Source organism: Myotis daubentonii, chromosome 5 (assembly GCF_963259705.1).
Source record: "Myotis daubentonii chromosome 5, mMyoDau2.1, whole genome shotgun sequence".
Lineage (NCBI taxonomy): Eukaryota > Metazoa > Chordata > Mammalia > Chiroptera > Vespertilionidae > Myotis > Myotis daubentonii.
Genome location: NC_081844.1, coordinates 95,788,891 through 95,812,909, shown reverse-complemented (window position 1 = coordinate 95,812,909; position 24,019 = coordinate 95,788,891). Strand labels below are relative to the sequence as shown.

General features: G+C 39.2%; 1 protein-coding gene across 2 annotated transcripts; it reads left to right on the top strand.

Annotated features, from left to right (window-relative positions):
• The first annotated feature begins 1,123 nt into the window (after positions 1–1,123).
• On the top strand, positions 1,124–23,662 carry SOX30 (SRY-box transcription factor 30). 2 transcript variants are annotated; one of them, XM_059695357.1, is made up of 5 exons: positions 1,124–2,335; positions 3,930–4,169; positions 7,124–7,303; positions 10,285–10,777; positions 23,281–23,662. In XM_059695357.1, the coding sequence occupies exons 1-5, from the start codon at positions 1,342–1,344 to the stop codon at positions 23,660–23,662; spliced, it is 2,289 nt and encodes a 762-aa protein (XP_059551340.1). In that variant the 5' UTR covers positions 1,124–1,341. The 2 variants fall into 2 exon arrangements, with proteins under 2 accessions (XP_059551340.1, XP_059551341.1); XM_059695358.1 differs by lacking the exon at positions 10,285–10,777 and having other exon boundaries at positions 23,281–23,399.
• Positions 23,663–24,019: the final 357 nt, after the last annotated feature.

The following is a 24,019-nucleotide window of genomic DNA, read 5'->3' as shown; positions in this document are numbered from 1 at the left end:
AAGATGAGCTGAAGGAGAACTAGTGCTGGGGGCACATCCCAAGGCCTTCGAGGTAGGAGAGAGAATGATGAGAAGCCCACAGGGTCCGAGCCACAATGGTGACTAGTAGAAGCACTACAGTCCAAACTATTTGGGGCTTTATAGACTTTGCCGAATACATTAAACCTTTACCAGGTGCCCAATGGGGAGCCATGGAAAACTGTAGGAGAGGGGGATGTGACAGAACTAGATTTGTATTTTTTTTTAAATATATTTTTATTCATTTCAGAGAGGCAGGGAGAGGGAGAGAGAGATAGAAACATCAATGATGAGAGAGAATCATTGATTGGCTGCCTCCTGCACGCTCCCCACTGGGGATGGAGCCGGCAACCAGGACATGTGCCCTTGACCGGAATCGAACCTGGGACCCTTTAGTCCGCAGGTCGACACTCTGTCCACTGAGCCAAACCGGCTAGGGCTAGATTTGTATTTTTGTAAGATCCCTGGGAGCTGGAGTCTAGGAGATCAGAGTGAAAAAAAAGCGAAAAAAAAGCATGGAGACTATTTACAGGGCTACGGCGTTATCCAGGTGAAAGACAGAACCTTGGAACACAGCAAAGGCAAGGGAACCGAAAGAAGTGGGTGAATCCGAGATGGATTGTGCAGGTCGGGCCTCCAGGACTGGTGATTACAGTGCAACTAGCACAATCGCACCAAGTTGAACCCTCTTCCCAGCAAGGAAATCAACTAATGGGGTTATTGCGAAGTTGCAAACTCTCCCCTCCCCCCACCTCTTTTCTCCTCGGCATAGATAGAATCAAAGGCCCCCGTGATCCCGAGGGTCTGGTGTGTCCTGGCAGCACAAACAAACCGCGTACAGGGCTGGGTCCTCCAGACCGTGTAAGGGACTCCTGCGACTTTATCCCCCGGAGGTGGGTGGCACAGAACCACGCAGTTTCCCGGGCAACGCCATTGTCCACGCTCTGGGCGGGGGAGGGGTAACTAAGAACAACGGCCATAAGAGAACGCAGGAAGAAAAGGCGAGTCAGAGGGAAAAGGGGAAAATGGGCGGCACGTGCGGAGGCCCCTGCCATCGCGGGTGATTCGAGGACTCGGCACAAGGCGAGAGTGGAGGGTGGGCGGAGCCAGAGAGCGCGCCGCTCTGATTGGCGGCGCCGGGGTCCTGGGCCGCCTGTGATTGGGCGAGGCCTCACAAAGGCCTGCTTTTTTTTGAACCGCGTAGGGTTCTGGGTAGCAAAGGCCTTGGAAGGGTCTTAACCGAAAGAGGGCGGGGGCAGGGCGCCAACAAACGGCTGAGATCACAATCCGTCTGGGACCAGGCCGGGGCGTTCCCCTACGTCCATGGAGAGAGCCAGGCCCGAGCCGTTGCCTCAGCCACGCCAACTGCCGCGGGCGACCCCGCCGCGTCCACTGCGCCCCGCTCCGCCCCAGCTGCCGGTCGAGGGCACCCCCTTTCGCCCTCCGTCGCCCCCAGCCCCGTGCGCGGCCGCCATCGCGACCGTGGCCTCGCCGTGCGGGGAAGTACCGGCGTCGGGCGTACAGCCCCCCGTTCGGCGGCTGCTACAGGTGAAGCCGGAGCAGGTGTTGCTGCTGCCGTCAGGGCCACCGCTGCCTCCGGCGAGGGACGAAGACGCCGCCGCCTCGCCCGCGCAGGCGCGGCTACTGCAGTTGAGGCCGGAGCTGCTGCTACTGCCGCCGCCGCCGCCCACACCCGAGGGCGCCCCCTGCAGGCCCGAGGTGCACCCGGTGCCGCCCCGGGTGCTGCAGGTCAAGGCGGAGAAGCAGGAGCTGGGGCCCGGCTCGGATCCCTCCGCGGGGCCTCGGGGGGCTGTCGAGGCGAGCCCCAGGGCCTCCAGGACGGCCAAGGTGGAAGGCCCCGGGCCGGCCCTGGACAGTCGCCGAGGGGACCAGAAGAAGAGCAAGTTGGAGGTGGAGGAGGTCATGCGGGCCGCGGAGAAAGGCGGGGAAGGCAAAAGCCTGACGGCCATCAGAGAGAGAATCATCAAGACCGAGGAGCCCGAGAGACTGCACGAGGACTGCAGACTCGACAGGGAGCCCGCGTCGAATGGGCTGGTCCATGGCAGCAAGGAGGTCATCCTGGCCCAGCCGTCCAGCGCCTTCGGGCCGCACCAGCAAGACCTCCGGATCCCTTTGACTCTCCACACGGTCTCCCCTGGGGCCCAGATCCAGTTTCAGGGACCGCCACCTTCAGAGCTGATCCGATTGACCAAGGTCCCCCTGACACCAGTGCCTATTAAAATGCAGTCCTTGCTGGAGCCTTCTGTAAAAATTGAAACCAAAGATGTCCCGCTCACCGTGCTTCCCTCAGACGCAGGTATTAGACGGCAGGGGAATCTGGTTTTCAGATTTCGTCTATGTTGCCCCATAGCTGACATGTCAGCAGTTCAGAAGCCTAAACTAGAAAAATAAAATCATGGAACTGATTCTTTTCAGGGCAAAGTCTGCACAGGTATCACTTCTGATTGACTTGTACATATGCCAGTAAAATACACTAACACGTTCAAGATTACCCAACATTTTTTTTAATTAAGGCCCAATGAAGTTGAGATTTAGATGTGACTGCTTACACACAAAAATAGAAATATTTTTGCTAGATGATACAAAGCCCTCGGTTTATATGCTACAGATAATATTTTAAAATATTATAGTAGATCAATATTTTTGCATGTATCAAGAAGCCGAAGAAAAAGAATGTGTTTAATGAAAAAAAATGGTTATTAAAATAAAATAATTTAGAGGTGATTTTTCTTCTTTAAAAAGGAACAGTAGACATTGTTCTGGAAGAAAACAGTACATGATTAAATGTAACATTTTAGAATTATAAAAGCTAAGGACTTAAAAAATTTGGAAAATGAAAATACTGTAGAATAAGCTAAAAATGTTTTCAAAGAAGTGACTATAGTTATAGTGGTAACAACTACAAGTAGTTATTTTATTCTATCCATTATTTCCAGATATATAGCTAGAAAATTTATTATTTCAGGTTTCAGACAAAACACTATGCCAATGAATGTCATAAGTTATACTGATCTTCATGTTTCATTAACTTTCATATTTTGTTTTTGTTACTTTCTTTACTGATTCTTTCTCCTCACTTGGCCCTCTTATTTTTAACTTCAGTATTTTTTAAATGTTTTCGTTTTCTAAAGGAAAGGGAAAGCTTTCTTTATAATGCTTATTTCATCCTTTGTGCATTAAAAAAATCATATGTCAAGTCACCTAAAGAGAAACAATATAAGAAGTTTATAGATAGTTGTTTTTGATGAATTATGTAAGAGATGTGAATTTAGTCAACTTACTTTATTGTAATATCAACTGGGTCTGTGATTCTTAAAAAGTCACTTTTCTTATTTTTCTCCCAGGACATGGGACTAGCGTTGTTGACCCATATTGGTAGGAGTTTCACCTTCATAATGAAATATAACTAATATAATATTATAATATTATAAATATTTTGCTTGAATGGACACTACAACGGCATGTAACTGAGTTCCTTGAAACATTGTGGGAGCACCTACCTAGTGCTAGGATTATAGTCATCAATTAAGTCATAGTTCTTGTCCCCCATTAATAGAATAGTTTTTAATGGGAAGTAAATGGTAATGATTGTTAGAGGTATTGATAAAGCTCAAAGAAGTAATAATCCAGCGGTTTATTGTCTTCAACATTATTCCACAATACTTAAACAATATTATTATTTTGAGAAATAGAAGAGTCATTCTACAGTTTAGAATGCTGAGTTCAGGGGTAATGAGTTCTGGAACACTGGCAGTTCTTGGGCTATATTCAAGTGTATATTTTCTCCAGATAGTGAAAAAATAAAAATGGAGGTGCATTTCACTTTAAAATTGTATGTGTGAGTGTGTGTGAAACACATTAATTTAGTCTCTTAATTTTTGTCAATGTAGGAATACCTGATACTCCGTTCAGTAAGGACAGAAATGGCCATGTGAAGCGACCCATGAATGCATTTATGGTTTGGGCAAGGATCCACCGGCCAGCACTAGCCAAAGCTAACCCAGCAGCTAACAATGCAGAAATCAGTGTCCAGCTTGGGTTAGAGTGGAACAAACTTAGTGAAGAACAAAAGAAACCTTATTATGATGAAGCGCAAAAGATTAAAGAAAAGCACAGAGAGGAATTTCCTGGTAATCAAATGAACAAAGCTTCTAATTTCTTTTAAATAAATTTATTTAGGTAAAGATTTGGTTAGGCTGAGATTGAAAGACAAAATGTGTAATCTTTTTTCTAATCTGACATATACAATAACGAACAATGGCTAATATTATACTAATGATTGATACTGGGCATAAGTTTCGTTAAACAGAACCAATTAGAGGGCTATCTAGTCTTATTTGCTAACTAATGCAAACCAGGGGACATACAGTTTTATTGTGTTTTTGATTAAATATATAGATATAAACTTCTGAAGATAAAAGCTCCAGAATTCTAGGCTATAGTTTTGTAAACATACCAGAAAAGTTTTAAAATTATAGCAATAGAAAAAAAAAAGCATGCACACTTAAAGGCAATGAGAATGCAGGATTCGCACCAGGCTCTATTTTAATATTATATGATTATCAGAACATAGTCCTGCCTTTTGATTGATAGATTTATCCTCATCATGATGTAATTTGAAATGAATTCTGATTTCTTCCCCAGCAGTGGGGACATTAAGATTAAGTCTGGGCCCTGCCAGCATGGCTCAGTGGTTGAACGTCGACCTATGAACCAGGAAGGTCATGGTTCAATTCCTACTCGGGGTACATGCCTGGGTTGTGGGCTCAGTCCCCAGTGTGGGGCATGCAGGAGACAGCCAATCAATGATTCTCATCATTGATGTTTCTATCTCTCTCTTCCTCTCCCTTCCTCTCTGAAATCAATTATATATATATATATATATACACATATATATTTTAGGATTAAGCTTGGGATAGCAGCCAGCATAACTGTGCATGGTAGAAAAAGAATTACTCCCTCTGTCCCATAGTAATAGTAGCAGTTGATGAATGTAATTTGTCCCATAATAATAGTAGCAAAAGAAAATATAGAACGCAACATTTATTATAAAAAAACTAGATTAAATTAAACAATAAATTAAAAATAGTACTCCTAATTTTTATTTTGAGTGTTCAGATAGTTTCTGGATTTTTCAATAATTTCGTTACTGCATTTTAAACTTGTAGGTAGGATCCATTGGCTGCGAAGCTTTGCTTTCCCTGTATGCGTGAGCTTAAAGTTATTGGAGCCATCGTTCTTCATTGCTTCCAGCATAACTTGTTGAAGTGACAGAAAAATATTATCCAGTATTTTGGGAGAAATATTATCAAAGGCTAATATGGTGCCTCTTCTACTAAGAGGAATATGTCTAAGTTTTTCAAGTTTTTCTCCATAATCTTTGCATTTACGTCCACAGTTTGTTTTTTCAAAGAATCAACATTAGCATAAGATTCTCTTTGACAATTATTTTCGGAAGCACGTTTCCAAATTCTTGATATGGTCATTCTGTTGCACTTAAATTGTTTTGCAGCTAACGTAATTGCACCTTTCTGCAACTTTTCCTTTTTCTTTTGATGCATCAAGAACTGGACAACTCGATCTTTGCTTGAAAACTCTCTTTTTTTCATCTTACTTTTACAATGGGTTGATACTCAACTGAAATAAAACAATTGATTTCGATCAGCGGATGAAATCAGAAAAATAGTTACAATGCGTAATAATTAGATTAACCTAAAAATTGAAAGATGTGTCAAAACAAATGACAGATGTCATGCAACATTGATTTTGATTGAAGGCTTCGCAATTTTGCGCTACAACATAACTTACAGCTGCATTCGCCAATAATTCCCATTTAAATATTCACTTGCTACTATTTTTATGGGACAGAGGGAGTATTTTTTCTAAAGTATGAGCAAAGAGGTTCTGGGGGTGGGAAGTCAGAGGCAGCAATTATAGGAAACCAGCAATTCTGGTTATACTGTGGCTATAACTACCATAATGCCACTCTTCTGACTTTGGAAGGAAATTTGGTTATTTGAACTTGGAGACTGCCAAGTCTAGGTGAGGGACTTCCTAAACGAGGCATAACAAAAGTGATTGCTCATTATGACCATTTCAGTGTAAAATATAGGCAATTGTATTTTAGAGAAAGTAAGAAAATAGAAGGAGCCCGGCCAACGTGACTCAGTGGTTGAGCCTCGACCTATGAACCAGGAGGTCAGGGTTCGGTTTCCGGTCAGGGTACATGCCCGGGTGGCGGGCTCCATCCCCAGTGGGGGGCGACAGGAGGCAGCCGATCCATGATTCTCTCTCATCATGGATGTCTCTCTCTCTCTCTCCCTCTCCCTTCCTCTCTGAAATCCCTAAAAATAAATATTAAAAAAGAAAAAAAAAAGAAAATAGAAGGAGACAGATACTGTCTTACTGGGGCATTGTTTTATAGGTAGAGGAAAAGCTTTGGGATTCAGACTTAATGCCTTTAATGTTGTTTTACTAAGATTCCATGAGTTTGGATATCAGACATTTCACTTTACTTTCTTTGAATTATCACAATGTTGGCCACTACTTAGAAGCTATTTGGATATATATGCTAAAATGCATAGAAATAGTATTATAGAGCTGGAAAAGATACTTTAGACAATAACTTATTTTTTAAAAACTTAGCTAACAATGCAGAAATCAGTGTCTAGGTTTTCACTTGGTATAGAAAATAATACAATAATTAATAAATACTAATACAAGAATAAACTTTTGCATACTTATAACTGTAGACCTACTTTTGCCCCAGCCTATGTGTAAAGAACTATTTAAAGGCTATATAGGGCCCTATCTGGCTTGGCTCAGTGGATAAAGCGTCAGCCTGCGGACTGAAGGGTCCCAGGTTCGATTCCAGCCAAGGGCACATGCCTGGGTTGTGGGCTCGATCCCCAGTGGGGGTGTGTGCAGGAGGCAGCTGATCAATGATTCTCTCTCATCATTGATGTTTCTATCTCTCCTTCTCCCTTTCTCTCTGAAATCAATAAAGAAATATATATTAAAAAATAAATAAAAGCTATATAGGGTCCATATGTTCAAATTAAAAATAGTTTATTTTCTTCTATAGGTTGGGTTTATCAGCCTCGGCCAGGGAAGCGAAAACGCTTCCCTCTAAGTGTTTCCAATGTATTTTCTGGTACCGCACAGAATATCACCTCTCCAAATCCTACAACAATTTATCCTTATCGCTCACCTACCTACTCTGTGGTAATTCCCAGCCTACAAAACACCATCATTCATCCAGTTGGTGAGTTGGTTTTATAGTAGATTATGAATCTTTTAAATAGCTGTGTGAAAATTTTACCTCAAGTTGAAATTTTGCTTCTGTTAGCTTAAGAATTTAGAAAAACAATAGTAAGGGGGAAAATGGAGAAAATGGAGAAAGTGAAAACATTAAATCAGAGAAGGAAAATTTTCTTTTTTTTTTTTTATTGCTTAAAGTATTACAAAGAGTATTACATATGTCTCCTTCCCCCCCCCCCCCCCGCCCTGGACAATCCCCTGGCCTCCCCTACCCCCCAGTGTCTTATGTCCATTGGTTATGCTTATATGCATGCATACAAGTCGAGAAGGAAAATTTTCAGTAGACATCAAAGAAGTTGGTTTGCCAGAGTGGCAAAGATACCATGTGCAAAGCCTCAGACCTTTTAAGCAAATCAGGATGAGCCCATAGAATAGCAGGCAATGCAGGAAATGTCTGAGGTCACTCAGTGGGAAAGAGGAGTGTCTTTTTACGATCAGCATGAAAGAACGCCTTACTAATGGGGTATGAGGCACCCTGTCCTGGAATTTAGTAATGATGACTAATCATTAAGACTGTTTTCTTGCTGCTCTAGAAAAGCAATGGAAGTAATCTATTTTTTTATCAAATATTTGTCTCATTATATTGTCTTTCCCTAAATTTCTCTTCTTTGATGAGTTCTTTACAACAGTTTTGTCTGTTGCGTTTAAGAACCCCAAATTAAGAATCTAGTAGCAAAACTTGTTATAGAGCTATCCATCATTGGTTTGTTCTTCCAGAACATCTTTTAACCACATATTAGGCAGAGCTTTATACATCCACTACCTAAAGCTACCTGCTCAGATCCTCTGGTAATAAAGCCACCTCTATGTGCTGAGAGATTTAGATATCTTGAAAGTTGACTTACTAGAATCTTATGCATTTTCACCTTTTTTTCTATAACATTTTAGCAGTTGATAGCAACGAAGTCACATTCAGGATGTCTAGGCTGAAAAGAAAGATGCAGAAAGCACTGAGTTTATATCCTTGTTCTTTCCCAGCCCAGTCAGGCACTTTTACCCTCTCCTATTGGCAGGATCTCTTTAAGCCTGTATTTCTACCTAGGCTTAATTATGCTTTTGTTAACTTACATTGTTTTGTCTGTTACGTTATTTATGGCTTCTGTTTTCACAATCTGTTTCTTAATCTCTTTTTCGAAGACCGTCCCCTTCCATCTGCTTTTACTCACCATTAAATGCTGTATATTTGCCCAGGGACAAATTTATCAATGTTCTTATTTGAGGCAGCTGACAGTTTTATACAATATACCGTTGACCTTTAAACAACACGGGTTTGAACTGCATGCATCCACTTATACACAGATATTTTCCCCAATACATCCAGTAGACTCTCTGTATCAGCCGGCTCTGCAACCGCGATTCAACCAACAGTAAATAAATGCTATTTTCGATCAATGGCTATAGAGGGCCAACTGTATTCATGGTTCTACCCTATTTTATATAGGAGACTTGAGCATTTCAGATTCTGGTATTCGAGGGGGTCCTGAAACCAATCTTCATGGGATAACAAGGGTGGACTATATTTATGCAATTCTGAGGAAAGACAATTACCAGGAAAGATTAAATACAGAGTTGTTTTACATGTATTTAAAAATTCTGCCATATCTGTCATGCCCTGTTGCAATAAGATTCCTTTCATATCTACCACAAATTGTCCTGTGGCAAATCCTGTTCTCACTTGGGAATTTCCCACCATATTCACATTGAATGCAATAAAGTAAAATAATTTTACTAATTGTTTCTTTAGCTTTTTCAATTAAAAAAATTAAATGTCGCCAAAACCGGTTTGGCTCAGTGGATAGAGCGTCGGCCTGCAGACTGAAAGGTCCCAGGTTCGATTCCGGTCAAGGGCATGTACCTGGGTTGCGGGCACATCCCCAGTAGGAGATGTGCAGGAGGCAGCTGATCGATGTTTCTCTCTCATCGATGTTTCTAACTCTCTATCTCTCTCCCTTTCTCTCTGTAAAAAATCAATAAAATATATTAAAAAAAAATTAAATGTCATTCATAATTTAGTATACAAAATAAAATAGAAATTATGCATGCCACTGCATGGAAACCTCTATTAATGTTAAAAATAAATTAATATGTTTGGCTAATAGAAAATTCAAACAGTATTGACAAATATAAAATGAAAATCTGTCTTTTTCTTCTGCTTCACTGCCCTGCCTCTCCTCCCAGACATCCGCTCCTTTAAAGTAACCTCTGTCAGTGGTTTCATATTATTTATTTTAGAAACATTTATATATACATACTAATATTGCATGTATTTGTCTTGTTTTTCATCACTCAATAATTTTATTCATTAAAAAATAGTTGAGCATCTATTCAATGTCAAGAAGAATTTAGAGCCCTGGAGATAACAGCAGTGGACAAAACAAAAGGTCTCTCCTCTCATGGCACTTAGACTCTAGGTGAGAAAGAGAAACCAAACAATCTATATATATATAAAAGCCTAAGTGACTGTTATGACTGGATGACCAGACGGTAGCTATGATGCGCACTGACCACCAGGGGGCAGACACTCAATGCAGGAGCTACCCCCTGGTGGTCAGTGTGCTCCCACAGCCAACCTCCCACAGCCAACCAACCTCCTGTGGTCCCTCCCCCCCGCGATCGGCCCCAATCAGGACTGGGGGAGATGGCCCTGATCAGCCCCTGATAGCCAACCAGGCCAAGGGACCCCACCAAGCATGAATTCATGCACCAGGCCTCTAGTATAATAAAATAAGTAAACAAGATGACTTCAGTTTGTTCAAAATGCTGTGAAGGAAATCAGCAGAGGGGATTGATATTGGTGATGCTGTTACTAGTAGGTAAGGTGGTTACAAAGGCTTCTGGTTGAAGAATTTATTAAATTCAACTGAAACATGAAAAACATGGAGTGACTCAATTAATGCTTGACCTATGCTCTTTTTATTTTTGAAGGTGAAGCCCCACCTGCCATCCAGTTGCCCACACCTGCAGTCCAGCGTCTAAGCCCCATCACACTTTTCCAGCCTGCCGTCTCCAGTACTGCCCAGGTGGCCGTTCAGGCTCCAAATCTGCCCCTCCGCCCAGCACTCTCACCCCAGCGCTTTGCTGGACCCTCCCAAACGGACACTCATCAGCTGCATTCTGGAGCCAGTCACTCTGTAAAGAGACCTACTCCTGTCTCTCCGGAGAGCACCAATAGGATTTCAACTAGTGCAAGTACTGCCCATGCCAGATTTGCAACCTCGCCCATCCAACCTCCCAAGGAGTATCCAAGCGTTTCCACTTGTCCCAGAGGTGCTCCAATCCCCCAGGCTCCTCCTCTTCCACACTCACACGTCTACCAGACCCCAACCCTTGGCCATCCAGCCACATTATTTGGGACACCACCTCGATTCTCTTTTCATCATCCTTACTTCCTACCTGGACCTCACTACTTCCCATCAAGGTAAAGGAACTTTTATTTCTTTTCACCTACAAATACATCTAATGAATTTTCACCTCTGAAGGAATCTCTTTTTTACTGAAAAAGGGACTTCCTCATTTCTGCTTGGAATCTAATTTAGATTAGAGGCTGAATAAGGGCCAAGCAGTTAACATAAATCCATGAAGGGGGCTGAATGAGGACGGGGTGGGGGGGGGGGAGCCAAAGAGAGTACATGCCCCATCTAATAGGGCAACTGCTTCAGCTCTAGCCAACTATTGCCACATGAAATATGGGTGCCAGTGTTGCCAGATCTGATTTTTCATGAGAAAATAGTTATAAGGGACCTTGAGATTATTTAGTCAACCCCCCTTACTGTATAGACCTGTGTTTCTCAAATGTTATATATATATGAATCACATGTGATCTTGTTAAAATGCAGATTCTGAGTTGGTAGGTCTGGTGTATTTCATGTAAGAATGTCAAAGCAGTACATCAGCTATAAACAAACTGCATATAGTTTTCCAAAAGAGAAGACCAGCCTTGTAAATTATATTGTTTGCTTTTCTAACTTCTACCTGTATGTATATGATGATAATTTCCCCAAGGAAATGGATAATCTTATTTATGCTTGTTTAGATAGCATATTTCAGTAAAATCCAGCCTGGCTAAATAACAAATTGAATTGAGCCCCCCTCAATTTTCTTATTGTCTCTGCTCCCAACTGATAACAGAATCTTCTATAAAGAATATTCTCCCCTAATCTAATCCATTCATATGTGGAATTATTCAATCATTTCAATACCATATTTGAAATGACATTTGATATGCATATCAACTATTTAATATATATCAAATATAAATATTTTCCAGAAGTCTATTTTGACCTATATATCTAAAGTAAAAATCAAAGAGGTTAGCCAGTATAACCAAGGAGTTATTGTATAAAACACATAGACTCAGAAGTACTGATCCCTAGCTCTGAGAGCTAACATCTCTCTCCCTTCAAATCTTAACCATCTTCATATTGTGCTTATTGAAACAATATCTTCCTGTACTACATTAATTTCTTAGTTGAGTTCTTTTTTTTAATCCCTTTCACCTCTTCTTTCTCCTCCTTGCAGTATTTATAGTTTTATAAAGAGATATCTAGGATATTTTCATGTTGGCCATTGAGTAAAGTGTATTTAAAAGTTTATTGAAAGTATGTATAGCCGAAACCAGTTTGGCTCAGTGGATAGAGCGTCGGCCTGCGGACTGAAAGGTCCCAGGTTTGATTCTGGTCTGGGGCATGTACCTGGGTTGCGGGCACATCCCCAGTGGGAGATGTGCAGGAGGCAGCTGATCGATGTTTCTCTCTCATCGATGTTTCTGACTCTCTATCCCTCTCCCTTCCTCTCTGTAAAAAAATCAATAAAATATATTTTTAAAAAAAGTATGTATATAGAAAGGATGTAAAAGACAAATGGGAATTTGTTAGCTTAAAATATATAGAAAATATAATCGTATATATTTATGCATATATACCATATTCACATACATACATACATATACATGTATGGGAAGGTCAGTCCAAAGAATTCCCAGGTTTATGAGAATATATAGAATCTTAAATGTAAAATTTCAAAACAACATATCAAGATTAAAATAAATTATCCTTTACCTTTGGGTTATAAGCCTATTTAAGAATTTGACTGAAGTGGTGGACCATTTCCCATAATAATGCACATCTACAGACATATACAATGTTTTTCATAAATCTTATGGAAGAAGGAACTTAAAGGCCTCAAACAAATATGTTAGACTTAGCTAACATGGAATACCTTCTGCTGTAACTATCCAGAAATATGAAATTTAAATACTAACAACTTAATACCCAGCTGAACTTATCGTTTCCTTTGCTGTGTGGAAGTTTTTTAGTTGATGTAGGGACATGTGCTTATTTTTGCTTTTGGTGTCAAATTCAAAATATCATCGCCAAGGCCAATGTGAAGGAGCTATGTTTTCTTCTTAGAGTTTTATGTTCTTATGTTTAAGTCTTTAATCCATTTTGAGTTGATTTTTGTGTTATAATATAATCAACACTAATAAAAGAGAAAAATGGTAATTGGCGTACGACGATACCCTTTTCATTGGCTAATCAGGGCTATATGCAAATTAACTGCCAACTATGATTGGCAGTTAACTGCCAACAAGATAGCGGTTAATTTGCATATGTAGGCACAATGCAGGGAGGCGAAAGGGAAAGCAGGAAGAAGCCCCCTGCCACTGACAGTGATTGGAAACCCAGGGGGGGAGCTAAGAGCTGGGGGGCAGGGCAAAGGCGGCCCCAGGGCCGCCTTTACCCTGCCCCCCAGCCATGATCGGAGAATCAGGCACCTTTGCCACCCTGGCCAGTGATAGCAGGAAGTAGGGGTGGAGCCAGCGATGGGAGCTGGGCACGGTCGAAGCTGGCAGTCCCGGGAGCTAGGGGTCCCTTGCCTGGGCCTAAAGCGAAGCCCACGATCGCGGGGCCGCTGCAGCTGCGGGTCCCCGCTGCCCGGGCCGGACGCCTCAGCCAGAGGCGTTAGGCCTGGGCAGGGGCGGAGCCTGCAACCGCGCGGAGCTGGGGGTCCCCTGCCCAGGCCTGACGCCTCTGCCAGAGGCCTCAGGCCTGGTCAAGGGGCCGATCCAGTGATTGGTGATCGGAGGGTGATGAGGGTCAACTCCTCTGGCCGAGGCATCAGGCCTGGGCGGGGGGCTGAGCCCGGGATTGGGGGGTTATGATGGTCCCCTTGCCCAGGCCTGAAGCCTGGGTCAGAGGCGTCAGGCTTGGGCGGGGGGTGGAGCAAGTGATCAGAGGGAGATGGGGGTCCCCTGCCCAGGCATGATTCCTGGGCCAGAGGCCTCAGGCCTGGGCGGGGGCCAGAGCCAGTGATCGGGGGGAGATGAGGGTCCCCTGTCCAAGCCTGACACCTCTGGCGGAGGCGTCAGGCCTGGGCAAGGGGCCAATCAGGTGATCAGAGGGTGATGGAGGTCTACGCCTCTGGCTGAGGCATCAGGCCTGGGCAAGGGGCAGAGCCAGCAATCGGAGGGGTCTGGGGGTCCCCTGCCCAGGCCTGATGCCTGGGCCAGAGGCATCAGGCCTGGGCTGGGGGCAGAACCAGTGATGGGGGCAAATGAGGGTCCCCTGCCCAGGCCTGACACCTCTGTCAGAGGCGTCAGGCCTGGGCAAGGGGCCGATCCTGCGATTGGAGGGTGATGGGGGCCAACGCCTGAGGGCTCCCAGTATGTGAGAGGGGGCAGGCTGGGCTGAGGGACACTCCCTATAACACACACACCCAGTGCACGAATTTCGTGCACCGGGCCCCTAGTAGAACTATATTATAGTATAGTATATTATTATCATATAATAGAGGGGGTCCAGTTTCATTCTTTTGCATGTGACAATCTAGTTTTCCATTTATTTTTTTTAATATTTTATTGATTTTTTTTTTACAGAGAGGGAGAGGGATAGAGAGTTAGAAACATGGATGAGAGAGAAACATCGATCAGCCGCCCCCCGCACACCCCCTACTGGGGATGTGCCCGCAACCAAGGCACATGCCCCCGACCAGAATCAAACCTGGGACCCCTCAGTCTGCAGGCGGACGCTCTATCCACTGAGCCAAACCAGTCAGGGCAAGTTTTCCATTTATTGAAGATATTATTTTTCCCCATATATTCTTGGCTCCTTTGTCATAAGTTAACTGATCATATATATATGTGGGCTTATATCTGGGTTCTCTATTTTATTCCATTGACCTATGTGTCTATTTAATGACAATAGCATACTGTTTTGATTATGTAGCTTTGTAATATAATTTTAAACCAGGGAATGTAATGCCTCCAGATTTGTTGCTCTTTCTCAAGTTTGCTTTGGCTATTTAGGGTCTTTTGTGATTCCATACAAATTTTGGAATTGTTTGCTCTATATCTTTAAAAAATGCCATTGGAAGTTTGATAGTCATTGCATTGAATCTGTAGATTGCGTTGGATAGTGTGGAAATTTTAACAATATTATTTATTCTAATCTATGAACATGCAATATTTTCCTATTTATTTGTGTTTTCTTCCATCTCTTTCATTAGTGTCTCATAGTTTTCAGTGTTTTGGTCTTTTACCTCCTTGGTTAAATTTATTCTTAGGTATTTTATCCTTTTTGATGCATTTATAGATGGGATTATTTTCTTAAATTTTCTGAGATTTTGTTGTTAGTGTATAGAAACACAACTGGTTTTTTGCTTATTGATTCTGTATCTTGCACATTTATTGAATTAATTGATTAGTTCCAATGTTTTTTTTGGTGGAATCTTTAGGGGTTTCTATATATAATGTCATCTACTAATAGAGATAGTTTTATGGGTTTTTTCTTGCCTAATTGTTCTTGCTATGACTTCTAATAATATGTTGAAAAAAGTGGCAAGAGTGGGTATCTTTGTCTTGTTTCAGCTTTTCAATGTTATCTGTGAATACTTAACTTTAAATAATGGATAGAAAACTATACATCTAAAAATAGGATGAAGATCAGTAAGGAACTAAAAGCCTGTACAATACTTTGAACCAAGTAGATCTAAATATATACATATAAAATACTTCATCCAACAACAAAACATATATTTTTCTCAAATGCACATGATATATTCTGTAGGATAGACCATATGTTAGATCACACGATAAGTCTCAAAAACTTTAAAATATTGAAATCATACATAGTTTCTTCTTTAGTTATGATGAAATAAAACTAGTAATCAATAACAGAAAGAAAACTGGAAAATTCACAAGTATATGGAAATTAATCAACACACTCTTAAACAACCAATGGTCAAATAAGCCATCATGAAGGGGAATTTAAAAAATACTTTGAGAAGAATGACAATGAAAATACGACATACAAAAACTGAAGGGATTTTATAGTGAAAGCAGTGCTGATAGAGAAGTTTATAACTGCAATAGCCTATATTTAAAAGGAAAGATCTCGCCTGACCAGTGTAGTTCAGTGGTTGAGCTTCCACCTGTGAACTAGGAGGCCACGCTTGAATTCCCAGTCAGGGCACATACCTGGATAGTGGGCTCAATCCCCGGTGGAGGGCATGCAGGAGGCAGCCAATCAATGATTCTCTTTCATCATTGATGTTTCTATCGCTCTCTTTGTCTCTCTCTCTCTCTCTCTAAAACCAATAAAAACATATTTTTTAAAAAAAGAAAGATCTCAAATCAACAACCTAACTTTACACCTTAAGGAACTGAAAAAAGAAGAGCAAAGAAAACCCAAAGCTGGCAGAAGGAAGGAAATAATAATGATCTGAGATAAATGCAATAACGGATAGAAAAACAATAGAGAATTTCATGAAATAGAGGAATAAAAGTCAACAAAAGTTGGTCTTTTGAAAAAGATCAATAAAATTGACAAAACCTTTCGCTAGACTAAGAAAAAAAGAAAGAAGATATATAGCCCTGGCCAAGCAGCTCAGTTGGTTAGAGTGTCATTCCTTTATGCCAAGATTGTGGGTTTGATCTCAGGTCAGGGCACATACAGGGGTCAACCAATGAATGCATAAATAAGTGGAACAATAAATTGATATTTTTCTCTCTTTCTCCTCTCTCCTCTCTCCTCCCTCTCTCTCTCTTTGTCTCTCTCTCTCTCTCTTCCCCTCTCTTCCTTCCTCTCTCTTTAAAGTTAATAAATAAAAATTGTTTAAAAAGAAAGAAGACAAATTATGAAAATCAGATATGAAATTGGTTACATTACTTCTGACCTTACAAGTATAAAAATGATTATAGAAGAATACAGTGAATAATTGTACATCAACTAATTAGGCAACAAAGATAAAATGGACAAATACATGAATTACCAAAACTGACTTAAGAAGAAACAGAAAATCTGATCAAACCTGTATCAAGATATTGAATCAGAAATCAAAAACCTCCCAACAAAGAAAAGCCCTGGACTAGATCGCTTCACTAGTGAATTCTACCAAACATTTAAAGAGGAATTAACATCATTGCTCTCAAACTCTTATAAAAAGTGTAAGAGGGAACACTTTTAAGGCCAACATTACTCTGTTACTAAAGCCAAAGATCTCACAAGAAAGAAAATTGCAGACCAATGTATCCTATGAATATAGATGTAAAATATACTAAAAAATACTAGCACCTTGAATCTAGCAGCATAGTAAAGGATTGAAAATCAGGAACAAGTGGGACTTACCCCAGGAATGTATGTGTGGCTCAGCATTTGAAAATAACTTATCACAACAGACTTCATTAATAGAGTGAAGGAACAAAACCACCAGATCATTTCAACTGATGCAGAAAAAAACATTTGATAAAATCCAACACCTTTTTATGACAAAAATCAGTTCCTAATTTCAAACTTATTCAGCACACTAGGAATATAAGGGAACTTCCTCAACATAATAAAGGACATTTATCAAAAGCCCACACTTAAATTCATATTCAATGATGAAGGACTATGATTGGGAACAAGATAAGGATGCCCACTTATATTTCTATAAACTAGAAATGAGCAATTAGCAAAATCCAAAAAGGATATTAGGAAAACAATTTCATTTGCAATAGCATCAAAAAGAATAAAATACTTAGGAATAAATCTAACCAAGGAGGTGCAAGATTTGTAAACTGAAAACTATAAAAAATTGCTGAGCCCTAACCGGTTTGACTCAGTGGATAGAGCGTCGGCTTGCGGACTGAAGGGTCCCAGGTTCAATTCCAGTCAAGGGCATGTACCTTGGTTGCAGGCACATCCCCAGTAGGGGGTGTGCAGGAGGCAGCTGATCGATGTTTCTCTCTCATCGATGTTTCTGACTCTCTATCCCTCTCCCTTCCTCTCTGTAAAATAATCAATAAAATATATTTTTTTAAAAATTGCTGAAAGAAATTAAAAAATACTTAAATAAATGAAAAGATGTCTGTGTTCATGCATTGTAAGACTTAATATTGTTAAGGTGACAATACTTCCCAAAGTGATTTACAGAATCAGTACAATCTCTCTTAAAATCCCAATGGCTTTTTTGCAGAAATAGAAAAGTTGATCCTAAATCATATGGAATTTTAAGTGACCTACAATAGTTAAAACAACCTTGAAAAAGGAAAATAAAATTAGAGCACTTATTTCAAATTTACTACAAAGCTATGGTATCAAACAATGTGGTATCAAAGAATGTATCAAAGCTACAGACGGGGAGAAAATATCTGTGAAAGATATAATTGATCATGGACTATTATCCAAAATATGCAAGGAACTCTTAAGAAAATGAACAATCTTATTTAAAATGTACAAAATACCTGAATGGACACCTCATCAAAGAAGATATACAGATGGAAACTTAAGCATATGAAAAGGTGCTCCACATCATTATGTATCATTAGGGAATTGCAAATTTAAACACACATATATCAGCATTACCAAAATCCCAAACACTGACAACACAATGCTAGTGAGGATATGGAGCAAAAGAAACTCTTAATTCATTGCTGGTGGAAATGTACAACCACTTTGGAAGACAGTTTGGCAGTTTTTTACAAAACTAAAAATACTTTTACCATATGATCAGCAATCATACTTCTTAGTATTTATCCAAATGAATTGGAAACTTATGTCTACATAAAAATTTGCATATAAATGTTTATACCAGTTTTATTCATAAGGTGAGTAGATAAACTGTGATGCATCTAAACAATGGAATATTATTCAACACTAAAAAGAAATGAACTGTCAAGCCATGAAAAGACATAGAGGAACCTTACATGCATATTACTAAGTCAGAGAAACCATAAATAATAATAACATTTTTGCCATATTTACTATTTTGTTATAGAAATTTTCAAATGCAAAGCAGATGGAATAATCTCCATGTACCCATCATCCAACTTCAACAATTACCAACATTTTAGCTCCTTCATTTATTTCCCCCTACCTTTTGGGGAAAGTGTCTTAAGTATTTTAAAGCGAATTATATACATCATATAATCTCACCTGTAAATATATCAGTTTGTATATTTAGTAGTTAAGGATTTTAAAAAATGATCTACTATTTTGATAACTAAAAAGTTAATAATTCCTTATTTAATTTTCCTCCATTGTCTCAGAACTGTCTTTTCACAATTGGTTTGTCTAAAACAAGATCCAAGCAAGGAATACACATGGGATGTAATTATGTCTCTTAAGCCTCTTTTATGCTACAATAGTACTTACCTTTTTTTTTTTAATACCATGTGTTAATGAAGAAATAAGAAATTACCCACATTCTGAATTTGACTTATTACATCCTTGGGTATTGTTTAACATCTTTCCCTATCACCCATTTTTCCTATAAAATGATAGTTATATCTTGTAACGGGATTAGATTCGGGTTCAGTTTTTTGGTGTTTTTGTTTGTTTGTTTGTTTTTGCAATGATACCTCATAGGTGGTGCTTTGTACTTTGTATTGTATCACATCAAGAGGTACATAAAGTTTTTATTCGTGATGTTAGAATGATCTGTAGGTTCAGGTACTGTCAACCTGATCATAAATTTCCCCACCTAAAGCAGTGTTTCAAATATTCTCTTCTGTACAGTAGTATCACTTGAAGGTCTCAGACCAAATAAATCAGAATCTTTGGGGGTTAAGAACCTGGGCAGCAGTGTTCTTTCAACGTTTCTCTATGTAATTCTAATGGTCACTTAAGGTTGAGAAATACCCGCATAATTATTTTAGTAGCTAAGATGATTGTTACCTTAGACACATGAGATTTTCTGATTTGATACTCCTTCATTCATTAGCTGGAATTCTTTTATGAAGAAAAGCTTTCCCTCATCAACTATTTGATTACTTCGAAATTTGGAAGGGCAGGATCAACTCTTGATTCTTGCCACATATCAATGATGCTTGTTTTGTTTTGGGAATATCATTATGAACATTTTCTATATTTGACGTGTTTTAAGACTTTGCAGTCATTATTTATTTATATCTTTTGATGCTCAAATTTTCCCATTTTTTGTCCAGTTGGCTTTGTTCCTGTGTCCTTGATCTTTGATTTGATTGCTTTTTTGCTCTCTGGCACAAAGACTTATGTGGTACCTTATTTATACCAGACCTGGAATCAACCATTTTACCCAGTTGTCCAAGTTTCTTTTACTGAAAGTGATATTTCGAAATATCAATTTGGGTAATAGGCATGCTTATTGCTACTGAATTAACGGGGTATCTAGATCTTTTCAGTAAAAATATGTATTTTTGTGAGAAAATTTGAGTTTATATTGATATTTCTAGAATAAATGTAATACTGTAGAGTTTCTCATGAAGTTCTTTGATTTTATGTGCCTAGTATCTTTCCCCCCTGAAAATCTTGGTTCCTGATGATAATAAAACCATTATTTATTTGCTTTATCCTACCAAACATGTTTTTTCTGATATACATACACATATATACACGAAGAGAGTATATTTCAAAACAATATCAGTAGTTTCAAAGCAGTGATACCATAATAAAATTATTGAATGCAGTTTAAGATTTATTTGTTTCTTTTTCTTCATGGTTATATTTTACCCGGAAGGTACAATGCAAATATAAGATTTAAATTATCTTGAAATATCTTTTCTCTGTATATTTAAGACACCAACAGCTTGATGTAAACTTTGTATATTTGCTTTCAATTTTTAGGGACTATTTTTTTAAAACTAAATTGTTTAAAATTATATAAAATATTTACATAGTTTCAAAATCAGAATTTTCAGATTTGCCTTTAAAAAAAAAATCAGGTTTTTTTGCCCTTTAAACCCCATAATACAAGGTACATTTTGAGAAGTCTGGCTTCCCTTCTTGTCTCCTTTCCTCTTTCTTCTCTCCTCCTATAGGTAACCATTTTTATTTTATTTTATTTTATTTTATTTTATTTTATTTTATTTTATCTTTACATTCTTTCTTTTTGAAAATAAAAGCAAAATGTGCATGTATGTGTATATTTAGCAATACATTATTAGATACAACTTCTTTTAAAGCTAATCATATATTGAAAGTGTTTCTGATTTCCAAAGTACTCAATATACATTGAGTGCTCCCAAGTTCCTTATGATAGACCTTTTAAATTGACAAAACAAGCAATATTACCCCTATTTTATATAAGGAGACCCTATGGCCCAGATAACTTAAGATTTAACATTACTAGATATGTAAGTGGCACAGCTAGAACTAGTGCCCAGGTAGTGTGCTGTGGTGGTTAGGATAACAAGTTCTGCCTGGTTCTATTTTACTGGTTACTAATTATATGACTTTGAGAAAGTTGCTTAATCTCTTTAAGACTCCATTCCCTTATCTGTAAAGTGGAGATATTACAGTATCTATATCATAGAGTGGTTCCAAGGAATATTTAAGATAACGTATATACTCCTTAGCCATGGTTTAGGAAACATAATAAATGCTTATTAGATGCTGACTAATATTATTATTCTGATAATTCTGTTTGATGCTTTTCTCACTATACCATGATGCTTCTAGTTAATCATTTTCATCTATATAACCTTCTATGATTATCCTTGTCTTAATATTTTTTATTCTCTGAATATAACACTAACTTTTTAAAAAAACATACCAATATAGCCATGTGTTGTTTGCATTTCAGACTTCAGCACATGCTTAGTATACACCTGGATTTTAGGCCTATTTAAACGGATTCTCCATCAAGCCCTGCATAGTGTCTTGCCTATATTTAGTCCAGGGAAAAAGTAGTGGTTGAATTGTTTCTACTGATGTGAATGCTTGGTGAAGGAGGTAGCTTTGAGCACCCCCTGAAGTATCATGGATGGAGTGACCCTAAGGTGGAACGGGTACAGGAGCTAAGTCATAGTAGCTGGAAGCACAATTGTTCAGGACATATGCACTGAATTAAAAATGCCCGAATGAGATTGTGGCAGTAGGAATGGAAACCTGAAGCATTTTAGAAACTTGGCCTCATATTTGTGATATTTAACAAGGTCCCTAGTACTTGGAGATTTGGGGCATGAGACACCAAACTGCTGAATATAACCATATATTTCAAGATGATAGTCTAGTATGTTGATCATACTTATGATTTTAAAGGGAAGGAAACAAAGTTTACTTTTTTTTTTTTTTTAATGTGGGAGCATGAAATAAAACACCCACCTTGTCATAGGTTTTGCTGAGATCATTATGTTTACATTATCTGTCACTAGATGGAGTCCATGAGCCCAGGGAAGTCTTGGTTGGACTTTTCTATATACCTCTTCCTGCAATTCCTGGATTCCTGTTCTGTGCCTTTGAAAGGGAGAAAAGATACTTTTTTAAAAAAGTATTTTTTTGACAAATGGATTGAATGGTAGAATTTTTATATTTGCCTTTAAAAAATTATCAGTGTTTTGCCTTTTAAAAAATCATCAAAATAATTTTTTCCAATTCTTCATGTTCTTGCCCTCCAATTTTTTTTTTTTGGAAAAGATCTTTAAAACCACAATTTAATATCAGTTCTAAATATTTCTGGTGTTAATTGTTCTTTTAAAAATATATTTGTATTGATTTCAGAGAGGAGGGGAGAGGGAGAGAGAGAGGCAGAAACATCAATGATGAGAGAGAATCATTAATCCTCTGCCTTCTGCACGCCCCACACAAGGGATTGAGCCCACAACCCCGGCATGTGCCCTGACTGGGAATCGAATCATGACTTTCTGGTTCATAGTTTGGTGCTCAACCACTGAGCTTTGTTTTAAATATTCATAAGACATTGAAGCTTGCAACAGACTAATGTATTTCAGAAGGAAGGGAGAGGGGCAGGAAGTGATCAACCAAAGAACTTATATGAATATATACGTAGCCCATGGAGAGACAATAGTGTGGGGAAGGCCTGGGGAGGAAATGGGAACGGGGAGGAGAGGGTCAATGGAGGTGGGGGGGGATGAAAGGAGACATCTGTAATACTTTCAACAATAAAGATAAATTTTAAAAAATATTCATAAGAACAATAATTGCACTGCTTACTAAGTGTCAGTTTTTAAAACAGCACAGCACATACCTGTATTTCCAAAACCTTACATGGTGTCAGGCAACATGAGAGAAAGGACCAGATAAGTAATTTTTATTTATCAAGGCAAACTGCGAGCCACATGCGGCTCTTTGTCCCCTTGAGTGTGGCTCTTCCTAAGCCTTAGGAGTACCCTAATTTAGTTAATAACAGTGTACCTACCTATATAGTTTAAGTTTAAAAAATTTGGCTCTCAAAAGAAATTTCAATCGTTGTACTGTTGATATTTGGCTCTGTTGACTAATGAGTTTGCCAACCACTGGTCTAGTGAGTCACCTGCTTATTACTTTGCCATTTGTTTTCTGTCAGGGCTAAGCAGTAGTAAAAGAGCAAATGAATACATGACCTGGTAGCAGAAAGTTATCTTGGGAACCTTCCAGAGGATGCAGTTAAACTTGATCAATTAGTCTATATGCGAGTCAACATGTAGGCAAGGCATGATCTAATTCCTTTTTTGTCTTTCTGCTGCAGCACGTGTCCCTATAGTCGGCCTCCCTTTGGCTATGGAAATTTTCCAAGTTCAATGCCAGAATGCCTTGGTTATTATGAAGACAGGTACCAAAAACATGAGGCTATGTTTTCAGCTTTAAATAGAGACTATCCTTTCAGAGACTACCCAGAGGAACGCACACAAGGTGAAGATTCTCGGAGTTGTGAGAGCATGGATGGGACCTCTTACTATAACAGTCACAGTCACAGTGGGGAAGAATTCCTAAATCCCATGCCTCAGCTCGACATTGGAGTCTTGGAGAATGTCTTAACAGCTCCTACATCAACTCCCTCTAGCGTCCAGCAAGTGAATGTCACTGATAGTGATGAGGAGAAAGAAGAAAAAGTGCTTAGGAATTTATAATTTTAAACAAATATGCACAGAAAATAAACATTTCTTAAAATATATTCTGGGTCAGTTGGTGTGAGAGAAAAAAGCCTAGAATGCTGTGTTGAGAGTTTTCAGCCATGATTTGAGGAGTCAAACCAAATGCAATTTATGCCTTCATAACATTTTTATTAGTGAAACTGGAGTCCTGATGTTTCATCGTATGAATATTTAAGATACAAAATAGTTTATTTTTATGGAAGAAATTTGCAACAACATATATTTTCATCACTTTATCTTGGAATGTGCAAAATACCAAATCTTCACAATTATATGTGAGGGAAAAAGGAGTATGACATGACAAGCGTGATTTGTATTTTATTTCAGGATACA